This window comes from Prunus mume, linkage group LG2, assembly GCF_029339155.1.
Source record: "Prunus mume cultivar Tortuosa linkage group LG2, ASM2933915v1, whole genome shotgun sequence".
Taxonomy (NCBI): domain Eukaryota; kingdom Viridiplantae; phylum Streptophyta; class Magnoliopsida; order Rosales; family Rosaceae; genus Prunus; species Prunus mume.
In genome coordinates this window covers 10,241,962-10,253,005 of record NC_142699.1, presented here as the reverse complement: position 1 = coordinate 10,253,005, position 11,044 = coordinate 10,241,962, and the positions used below count along the sequence as shown (strand labels likewise).

Below are 11,044 nucleotides of genomic sequence, written 5' to 3'. Positions count from 1 at the left end.
GTGGATTCCCAATAAAGTTACCCGTATTGTCTATGAAACACCAAAAAATCGATTTGAGCACTCCTCTAGTGGGATGATATGATCTATCCAAAATCATACTTATGAGGAGAAATATATTATATGTGCCTCTTCATATAATCACATTTAATTATTTTAAGTGATTTTGTAGAGGTGTGATTCTTCATAAAAGTGATTATTGGCACCTATTCATAATCATTTTCAAACGAGCCTCTACACTACAAATTGAATGCTTTACAATAGACACTCATTGTACTCTTTACAGACACATCACTATTTCAGATATGCGAAAATAACACATTAAAATTTCCAAAAGAAAATTTTACACACATATCAAAATGTGATTTGTAGAAGTAACTGAAGCTAAAAAGTAAGTTTTAAAATCACTCACAAACACAATGCCACGTAAAAGCAAAGGGACAAAATGGGCAAAGCAAACAAAAAAGAAAAAGGGCACAAAAGTAAGTTGGGGAGATTTCCCTTTAAAACGAAATTAAAGCCCCTTTAAAATTTTGTTGTATTAAGTGAATTAATTATTATAGAGGCCTTTTATTTTGCTCGTCAAAATCCACCATTTTAGGTGTCCGTCTGTCCCCCTTGAAGCGCAAAATAAACCCTCTCGGCTCTCCCTCTTCCTACACTTTCTCTCACTATTTTCTCACTCACTTTCTCTCCTTCCTCCTCTCATTCCTCATTGCCTGCCTTAACACCAAAACCAAAACTTCAAAACTTCAAAAACCCAAAAAAAAAAGATAAAGAAAAAAAAAACAGAGGATACTTCCAGAGCTCGTAGCAATGGAAGCTCCCGAGTATTTTCAGAACAGTTTCTGCCCACAATTCACACCGGAAAAGCGCCACTCTTTTGACAATAATAACAATAAGGCCACCATTGGCGGTGGCGGTGGAGGGGACCATTTCATGGTGGAGGACCTTCTCGACTTTTCCAATGACGACGCGGTGATAACCGACGGTGGTGCTACTTTTGATAACGTCACCGGAAACTCTACTGACTCTTCCACCCTCACAGTCGTCGACAGCTGCAATTCTTCTTCCTTATCGGGCTCCGAACCCAATGTCATCCCCGATATCGGGTCCAGAAATATCGCAGAAGGCCCATTCTCCAGTGACCTCTGCGTCCCGGTATATACAATAAATTGCATTTTGCTGCTTCTCAATTGTCATTTTTCTTTTACTGGGAAAATTCATTTGTGAATTTGTTTTTCAATCCCAAAACAAAACGACAAAATCCATGATTGAATGAAATTCTCGGCGTTACGTAATTGGCACTTGGCTACAGTTCTCCGGAAATTCGAAATTTGAATTTAAAAATTTTGAATTCAATTGGGTATTTTTGATTGGTTTTGATCAATTAATTAATTATTTTTTGGAATTTTTTGGCAGTACGACGATTTAGCTGAGCTCGAATGGCTTTCGAATTTCGTGGAGGAGTCGTTTTCCAGCGAGGACCTGCAGAAGCTGCAGCTGATATCAGGAATGAAAGCCCGACCCGATGAGGCAGCTTCCGAGACCCGACAATTCCAACCCGAACGCAACCGAAACGACAACGCTCACAACACCACCACCACCAACAACAACCCGATATTCAACCCGGACGTTTCGGTACCCGCCAAGGCCAGAAGCAAACGGTCCCGGGCCGCCCCATGCAACTGGACCTCCCGCCTCCTCCTCCTCTCCCAGCCGACGTCGTCCTCGGAGCAATCCGACGTCGTTTCAAGTGGGCCGGGATCTCCGTTACCGCCGCCGTCAACCACCGGGAAGAAAACGGTGAAGTCGGCCCCGAAGAAGAAGGAGAGCCCAGAGGGTCCGGGAGGAGGGCCGGGGGAAGGCCGGAAGTGCCTGCATTGCGCGACGGACAAGACGCCGCAGTGGCGGACAGGGCCCATGGGTCCGAAGACGCTGTGCAACGCGTGTGGGGTCCGGTACAAGTCAGGTCGGCTCGTACCCGAGTACCGACCCGCCTCGAGCCCGACGTTCGTGCTGACGAAGCACTCCAACTCACACCGCAAGGTGCTGGAGCTTCGGCGCCAGAAGGAGATGGTGAGGGCGCAGCCGCAGTTTATTCACCAAGTACCGCCGCAGCAGCATCACCACCACCACCATCATCACCATCAGAACATGGTTTTCGATGTATCCAATGGTGGAGATTACTTGATTCACCAACACGCGGGGCCCGACTTCCGGCAGCTGATCTAGTGGGAAGCGTACTAGAGTAGCTAAAACTAGGCAACTTTTCGGGGTTAATTTAGCGGGGCCCAGTTGATCTTCTTCTTCCTTTTTCTTTTTTTCTTTTTTAATTAACTAGACAATTTCGTAATGTTTTTTTTCTTCTTCTTCTTCTAGGGTAATTTTCCCTAACCTAAAATTTGAACTTTCTAGTCTGTGTTTAATGTTTTTTTTTTCTTCTTTATTATTTTTTTTCCTCATATTTGATTTAGAGAGTTAAATTAAACTGAACTAATATCAATATGGTGCCTTACTTTAACAAAAATTTTAAAAATATATAATTACGAAAAGCCATAAAGCCCTTAATAATTTCCTGAAATTGGCTCTTTCTCAATGTCTATGAGTATGTTAATATTCTTATGGTCCCGTGCATAAGGCAATTGATCAAATTTTGTTCATAACGAAAAGGTTGATCACTTTTGTTTACCAAACCATCATTTCACTTGCCCCTACCACGTTCTTAGACTGTAGATTGCTTCCAACGAGTACTCGATGATTTTGTAACTCTGATAATAAAGAGCAATTATCTGTACATATGAATTCCTCTACATTTCCATGTAAGATTTATATATGGGGATTTTGTTTCGTAATCGAGGTGGTAACACAAAATAGTTATGGTTGTCCAAATATGTACCCCACTAAGTTGGTGTATGGTGAGAGAGAATCATGTTATCTTGTTGACACCCCAACATCACCAAGTGAAAGGTCTCCAACCTAATCATAATTTGCATGACAAGAAATAATGCTGGACACCACCTCTTTAAACTTTCATATTACTAATTATTCACACAGCTAAGAGATATTAAAAGAGAGTTAGTTGTAAATTAATTACTATCCTATTTAAACTATTACTGTTAATTAACAAAGAGTAGTTGTCTTGGTTCGATAAGGTTTCAAATTCGACTAACACGAACACAAAAACAGTACACATTTATAGTGAGTTTGATACATAGTATGGCCAGTGGGGATTAACCATTGCAGAGAATGTTAGAAAGAAAAATGCAGATTGGCTAGCATATTTTTCACATCGTTTTCTGCTGCATAAAATCCGGTTGGCGCAATTGGTTTACTTCATAAATATTTTTTGTTTCTTGCACAAGTTTTCTCACTTTTTAAGACTTCGAGAAAATGAAAACACGAATTTCCCCATGAAAAGGAAAATGATTGAACATGCATGTATTTCGCAAATCCCACCTCCCATATATTTAAGTTGCACGTGGTTTCACTTCTTAATTTCTTTGTTTTATTGTAAACGAATATATTGCGTCACTCAGTAGACCATGTTATATCAACCCGGTGTATGTAAGTTCTTCTTCTTATAAATCAGTGTACGCGATTTATAGAGCGATTTTTGAGTCGCTATATTCTATTTTTTGGTAATGAAAATTAAGTTGTTAATTATTGTTGACAATGCTTATGATAATATGTGTATGCATGCAGGATCCTAGGCAGTGCTGATCCAAAGGTCTGTTAATTAAGTTAATAATAATACATTGTTATTGTTGTATATAATTAATAATATATATTTTCTAAAGCTGGCTATGTACGATTTTTCATTTGGTCTTAGCGTTGGCCAAGAAAGTGAAAAGAAAAAGAAATAGGAACCTTGCCCAATGGCAGAGGGCTGGTGGGGATAATGATTTTTCGAAAATATAAAATAAAATTAAAAAATTACATCTTTAATTTAATTATTCTGATAAGCATTTGTACATTAGTATGAAGGTGTAGCAAAGTTTGCGGTGGTCACATGCCTCTTTTTCATGCCCTCATGCACCTCACAGTGCTTTATGATGCCATCACTGACACAGACACACAAGAACACCAGTTTCTGCATTAATATTAATTGTTATAAAGCTGCAGTTATAAAATACTTTGGGGGAAAAAAAGATTTAATTTCATATTTTAAGTAAACGGGTTAGCTTAAATGGGTTAAATTTTACCGTTTCAGACTCATACCTTTTAAGCAATAGCGGTGTGACATGTATGTAAAAGGTTTTTTTTGTGTTTTCGATGAATTATTTTTGCATATGCCATACTGTGATTCATAGTAAGGAGAAATATCTCTTTATAGGAAATGGAGCAAGCATTATCCTTTTATCTTTGAGAAAAAGATAAATGGCTTCCATGCATGGAAGATTTTCCCATGTTGATAATAAAGGGTTTTGTCTCCTTTCCACCACCATCTATTCTGACAATGACTTGGCCGTCTTAAAAAAAAAAAAAAAAAAGCAAGAGCTTTTCTCAATTTCCCTAACGTGGAAGCCCGTGACTCTACAAATGAAGAAATGAGAGCATAAACGATAATAAACTTCCATCCAACAAGTTGTTGCATTGCAGATACAGATCAGTATCTTATATTTCAACATGATCAAAAGTATTATTACTTAAGAGAAGGTTTTAATATAATTTCTACGGGCCATTGCAGCATTTGCTTGTAGACATTACAAGGAGCTGTTAAAGACAGTTGTGCAACTGTTTAATTATAGCCATGTAGTAGGGTTTGAATGTTCCCATGCTTCTATCATCTCCTATTTCTTTATGATCTTTTATAGTTAGAAATACAAAATCACCTTCCCCCGAATCATAAGGTTTAGTGAAGATTACTAAAGCGAATCGTTTATGCACGGATAAACGATTTCTAATCGTTGATACATCTGAGTATATTTAACGATCAAAACTAGACCACATATGTCATAAGGTTTAGTAAAGATTACTAAGGCGAATCATTTATGCATGGATAAACGATTTATAATCGTTGATGCATCTGAGTATATTTAACGATCAAAACTAGACCACATATGTGTGAACAACTGACTGTAGCATCATCTCTTGTGAATCACGTTCCAGTCATGCTTGGAAGTTACACATTGAGAATAAATTCTTACATGCATAGTTGAGTCTGAATGAAGTGTGTACAGATACAAAGGACTTGGAGAGAGAGAGAGACCCACATGCAACATGCAAGTGTCCTGTGATGAAGGAGACATTGGCACTTGGGCCAAGGATCTTTTCAAACAAATAGGAGACATTTTGGACATTTATCACTCGATCCCCCCGCACCCTCATCTGCACTTCACGTTTGCTTACAAAGTTTTTCATTCTATATATTATATCATATTCACTAATACGCGGCACAATCCCAGTTGCCCACACCTTTATTTTATTCCAAGGTAAAAGAGAGAATGCATTCGCGAGAAGAACTTTAAACTGCAACTTCGAACACACGCCAACTATTATTACTCTTTGATATCTAGCAAAAACAGAAAGATCATTATTCTTTTTTCCACTAAAAGGAACAGCAATGTAGTACATTGATGCTAATATAGAGTATAGGAAAAATCGAAGGGAAGGTAAAAGAAATTTGAAGGAGAATTTCAACAATTATAGCAACGAGACAGAGAATTCAATTCTTGCAGCTGTATCCTCGGCATACAGAACTGTTAAAATTAACTCCATTAGATGATGAAAAGGACATGTTGATAACAGAGGTGATGAGACTGATCCATTTAGCTTCCATCTTCCAACTTCAATCTCTTATCGAGGCACGCTGAGACCCAGCTCTGAATATATCAACAAAACAGAAAAATAAGCATAATATGTTAGGACGAACCGACACTATCAGTATCGCTAAAAACAAGTTAAACGAGTAAACTGAATCCTTAGCACACGGCAAAAAACAATCTAAATCAGATATGTAATCAGTACTACTACATGAAGTGCAAAAAGTTTAAGCAGTTCCCAATCACCATCAGAACTGAAAATTTGCATGTCAATACTAGGACTTAATAAATAAATCTATTAGATAAGTGAAATGTGTTATTAATAAATCTAGACATTTGGAAATAAAACGTATAACATTCAAACAGATAGCAAAATTCCATGCTTCTGAGAGTGCTACTGCCCGTATACAAAGAAACCCTACATTTCACAAGGTCTTCCAGCATGGAATCATAATTTTCAATAACAATTTATCATAGCCATGAGAGCAATATTATACATTTTTAAAAAAAAATGTTCAAGCATTCATCATATCTAGACAGACAATATTAAACAACATGAAAATGTAAGCATTCAACAAAAATGTCCAACTCATAACAACTTATAAACCTGTAAGGACTACCATGTTTGGAGAACGATTTGAAGTTCACTCATGCAAGATCAAAGAGGGGAAAAACCTCCAAAACATTATGAAACTGAACCTCAATAATAGGAAATTAAAAAGGTAGACACAATGGTTTCAGTACAGTGAAAGGATTAACTGCATACCCCTCGGATATTCCCTTTCTGGTTTTTTCAAGACTTCAAAGATTATATACCGATTACTTTTTCAAAAAACATTAGAGGGATAACATTTCTTTCTTCTTGGAAGCTTATCCTAATAAAGAGTATGTCAAGTGCTTTGTATGGGGCATGCAATTTGGCTCCAAACTTCTAAGCATGAAACTTTTAACAGCCACAAGCTTTATCCAATAAAGTAGGGAAAAACATAAAACCTATTAATTTTCAACACTACTGGCAGCATGTTACAACTACCATCCCCAATATCGGTGCCCATTGCTAAAAATTTGAATCATACTGAAAGCTAAAGTATTATCAAAGGCAACACACGATAACACCGAATTCACATTATGACATGTCTGTCAAACAGTGCACTAAAAATCAGTGTCAGCTGGTTTTAAAGAGCAGTACCATAGCTGTTTTAGATGTTATTTACCCCCTCAATTTTTCCAACAATGTAGCCCAAATTTGCTTCTGTAAACTTATCTCTCAGACCAAAGTTTTGGGGCAGATAATATAAATTGCATTAAAGATGAATTTGAAGTGTACAAAATCAGGCTAAGTAAATCATAAAGGCATAAGGAAACAGACTGATATACTAGAATAACAATTTTCTGCCTACAAGTTTCACCAATTTTAGTATAAACAAAAAAATTGAGCAAGTTAATACGGAAAAAATGCATAACACAAATTCAAGATTCAAACATTAGCTAACTATAGAGTAAAAAAGTTGCTTACAGATAATAAAAACAAAACATTGGAGATATCAAACTCCTGGGTTTGCACCAAGCATACCCTGAGACAACGACCTCGAGCTCCTCGAGTCAATGCCGAGGCACGACGTGAGCCGAGCTGAAGAGACCGCCGAGTGAAATGGAAGTAAAGATTGCAGAGAACCCAACTGAGGAGTTGGCCTGAAACTCAAAAATTCGAAAAAAGTCAAGAGCTTTAATAATTGAGAAAAAACCACTTGACAAAACGCCCTCAACTGCAATGCCCAATTGAAAATTTAACAAAAGATTGAGAATTTCAGAGGTTTGAAGGGCTTGCTTACCTTGAGAGTGTGAGGGAAGGGCGGGTTGTGGGGAGAGAAGACATAGGTCTGGGTTTGACCGTCGGCTTGTTCACCCTGGATTTGAGAAAAGAGAAAGCCGGCTTTGAAAAAGATCTGCAGCGAGAGGCCATTGGAGCACACAGCAGAGAAATGGTAAGAGTTAGGGTTTTGGGAACAACAGTCACAGTAGCTGGAGAGCCAAGGCTCTAGTGGGGTTTTGCATTTTGGGGAAATTACCAAAAGGTAAGAGGGAATATCATCAATTTTTATTTTTATTTTTAAAGTATGTGTTGTGTAGTTGCGCAGCGCCTACAAGACTTCTTGAAGTTCTTGTGCACATAGTAACAGAAAAGAAGAAGAATTCTTAGCATAAAAACAATATTTTTCCATTGACAATTTATATTGTGAAATTCTTGCTTTAGAGGCGATTTGGATCAATGCGTTTTTTGTTATGAAAAATGGTTTGATATAGTAAGAGGTTCTCTTCAACAATGGTTTAACATTTAGCATTAAAAAAAAAACAATGGTTTAACATTTGAAATTAGTTTAGGTTGTCACAAGAATGAATTCTATTTATTAATAATTAACCTAGAAATTTTACAATCTGTCTAACATACATTCCAATCAGAGCAATGGAAAATTGAAGATACATGTCAGCCCTTCTTCCTATCTTTATCTCCACCGCGGCAGTGGGGTTAGGTCTACAGAACACTAGGAAAACAGATACACAACGCCCTTCTTCCTGCAGATGAACACTAGGAAAACAGGCATCTCATCTGGCCACTGCTTGCAAGATATGGTGAAAACCACCTTCAACTTGACAGCATTTTACAGGCTTCAAGTAGAATATGAGAGAACAATGGCGTTGCAGGAAATAGGCCTCTGTTTCTACAACACTTTCAGAGGAGGGCTTGTTTCCCTGTCACTGAATCAACTGATTCTTTTGGTCCTGCATAAAAACTGAGTGATCAGAAGCCGCCTCCTTTTGTTTTCTGATTGTGTGTTTTGTATTTAATTACGCATGAAGCATGCAATGTAGAAGGCCAAAATAATCCTTAGACAGGCAGTAATTTCAAGTCGTTCTATAATCTAAAATCTAAAACATTTTTCCAATTGAACAAAAGGGTGCTAAATAGTTTACAAAGGAATGCAACAAAAACTATTTTCCAGCAAAGTGTGAGAGACATACCAGGTCCAACGGCAAGAACTGTCTTAGACCCGCTCACAACCTGAGCAAAATAAAGCGAATGTCAAGATCTCAACTACAATCTTATTTCCAGGCCCAAAGGAAAAGCTATAATCTTATATTTTCTCTTCAAGACAAAATTTTGAATCTACTTAGCAATAGACATAATTTCAGCAACTAAATAGTACTTTCATTTCTTGCTAAACATCTATATATGCGCATATATGGAGTATACCTCTCTTGGTTTTTTGGCTAAGGATCAAATATTCCCTCACAAAAATGCTGATTTGGTACTAGTTTTTATATGCACTCAACAGACTTTGGAGTAATTTTATACATTCTGGGGTTACAACATCATACCTGTGTTCGCCCTGCATCAGCAACAACAAAAGTAGGAAGGCCAATTCCCTCAGCTGCTTCCTTCAGCTTATTCCTGATTTAGAAAAGGATAAAAAAGAACAATAAAGAGCAGAATGTTATCCCCACATTTATCCAAACAAAAGTCCTATTTGTTTAGTGAATATGTTTTTTAGAACAAAATCACCTGCTTACATTTCTTGTTGATTCTTGCATGTAACCACTATTTTGGGTTGCCCATATTGCTCCCATTGTCTCAAAAGGGATCTGTGGCTGCAATGAATATTTGATGTTATTAACAAATAAATAATTCATGGGAGGGAGGGAAATCATAGTAACTTCAATACTCAAAACAGAGGAAGCCACTCCTAATCACCTTTGCATCAGTTCTGCATACACGCCGGTGGCAGCATCTGCAAGGTTGTGAAAGAAATATTTCATCAAATTATTCAGCAAAAGAAATCAAGAACAGGGTGTTGAGGGAAGTTTATCACCAAACTAATACTAGATAACATTATAGAATCTGAGGTACGTACGAGCACACTGAGATGCAATTTTTCCAGTTGTCATCTTTAGGTCTCGTCGAACTACCAGAACCTGTCATGAGGAGTTCACCACTTGAATATTTTAAACAATAAAAACAAGAAAACTATTATAACAGCAAACTCGACTCAGATCACTACTATATTTCCCCGGACAAATCAGACTCCAATTTAATCAATTAAACAGATTCCTTAATCAAGCTTTCTCAATGTATCTCAGAATTAACTTTATCTTTTATATGAAGGCCTATGTAAGACATGCTAACAATTACTAAAGCATGCAAAAACACAGCATCAACACTATTTTCAAGCCATCATTAACCAAAATATCAATAACATAAGAATTCAATAGTAATTAGAACTTTAAGGCACCAAAAGACAAACCATTTTAAGCTCTTCATCACCATTACTAGTGACTAAACTTCGCTGTTGCACCTTGCCTACTGAGATACTGTTCTTCTTCGACCGACCCTTACCGGGCTGTGATAAATCCAACAGCAACCCAAGAATGAAGCCAATGACAACTCCTGGAACAAAGTTCTCTGGCTTAAAACTCACAGATAACCATTCTCTTTCTTGCTTCTGCTGCTGCTTTCAGTGATGCCCATCAGAGTAAATTTGATATCAATTCCGTTTGTTAGCAGATGAGAATTAGAAAATGAACTATGATGGTTGAATTTAGACTAAGTTATAAGTTATAAATTATAATACAACTATATGGTCTCTTCCCCATTTTCTCCGCGGCCAAACGGAGGGTGCTGCTGATGGTTCCATATGAAAAAAGATGCAATTTTTTTCATTTGGCTGCTGAGAACTCCGTGTGGACCGTGTGGTTTCCTTTTTCCCGGAGTTCTCAGAAACCCAACTCGGGGTAGACAAAGAAATTTGAAACCAAAAACGAGAGAAGGACAACTAAGTGATGAAATTGAAATCAAATAGAACAAATGGTACCTTGTTTGGATGCTGGGAAGCGTTTCGAAATGAAGCGAACATGGGTTTTGTTCAGTGGTTTTAGAGCAAGCAGGAGTAACCTCAGAGAAGCAGAGAGATTTTGGTGGGTTGGGTTGGGTTGTCTGCGGAAGGATGAGGTAAGAGGGAAAATCAAAGAGCTTTTACCATAGTGACAAAAAGATAACTTCTTTACCCATTTGTTTTCCTTTTAAACTCCTTAAACATTACCAATTATTTAAACCAACACAAAAATATTGTTTTTAGGGCCTATCAGTCAGTTAACGGGTCTAGGTTACTGAAAAATAATTTTGATTAGCAAATTAAGGGGCCGTCCAGTTTAATTCGTTTTCATAAAATGTGGCAAAAACACGTTCGGTGGAGCAAAAATAGAAAACACCGAGAATGTTTTCATAA

At 37.4% G+C, this 11,044-nt stretch overlaps 3 protein-coding genes across 6 annotated transcripts; 1 reads left to right on the top strand and 2 right to left on the bottom strand.

Annotated features, from left to right (window-relative positions):
- The first annotated feature begins 567 nt into the window (after positions 1-567).
- Positions 568-2,426, top strand: GATA9 (GATA transcription factor 9). Its single transcript, XM_089047453.1, has 2 exons — positions 568-1,158; positions 1,420-2,426. The coding sequence occupies exons 1-2, from the start codon at positions 814-816 to the stop codon at positions 2,230-2,232; spliced, it is 1,158 nt and encodes a 385-aa protein (XP_088903579.1). The 5' UTR covers positions 568-813; the 3' UTR covers positions 2,233-2,426.
- Positions 2,427-5,463: 3,037 nt separating this feature from the next.
- On the bottom strand, positions 5,464-7,879 carry LOC103320222 (protein NONRESPONDING TO OXYLIPINS 2, mitochondrial). 2 transcript variants are annotated; one of them, XM_008221866.3, is made up of 3 exons: positions 7,595-7,879; positions 7,336-7,454; positions 5,464-5,822 (listed from the first exon to the last, which is right to left on the bottom strand). In XM_008221866.3, exons 1-3 carry the CDS (start codon positions 7,723-7,725, stop codon positions 5,797-5,799), a joined length of 276 nt encoding a protein of 91 aa, XP_008220088.1. In that variant the 5' UTR covers positions 7,726-7,879; the 3' UTR covers positions 5,464-5,796. The 2 variants fall into 2 exon arrangements, with proteins under 2 accessions (XP_008220088.1, XP_008220087.1); XM_008221865.3 differs by having other exon boundaries at positions 7,279-7,454; positions 7,595-7,875.
- A 224-nt stretch (positions 7,880-8,103) lies between these two features.
- Positions 8,104-10,811, bottom strand: LOC103320221 (Peptidyl-tRNA hydrolase II (PTH2) family protein). 3 transcript variants are annotated; one of them, XM_089047621.1, is made up of 8 exons: positions 10,631-10,805; positions 10,064-10,270; positions 9,674-9,734; positions 9,514-9,550; positions 9,333-9,410; positions 9,141-9,213; positions 8,784-8,823; positions 8,104-8,543 (listed from the first exon to the last, which is right to left on the bottom strand). In XM_089047621.1, exons 1-8 carry the CDS (start codon positions 10,670-10,672, stop codon positions 8,494-8,496), a joined length of 588 nt encoding a protein of 195 aa, XP_088903747.1. In that variant the 5' UTR covers positions 10,673-10,805; the 3' UTR covers positions 8,104-8,493. The 3 variants fall into 3 exon arrangements, 2 of the variants coding, with proteins under 2 accessions (XP_088903747.1, XP_008220085.1); XM_008221863.2 differs by having other exon boundaries at positions 10,064-10,267; positions 10,631-10,802; XR_016124788.1 differs by lacking the exon at positions 8,104-8,543 and having other exon boundaries at positions 9,325-9,410; positions 10,631-10,811.
- Between the last annotated feature and the right edge of the window lie 233 nt (positions 10,812-11,044).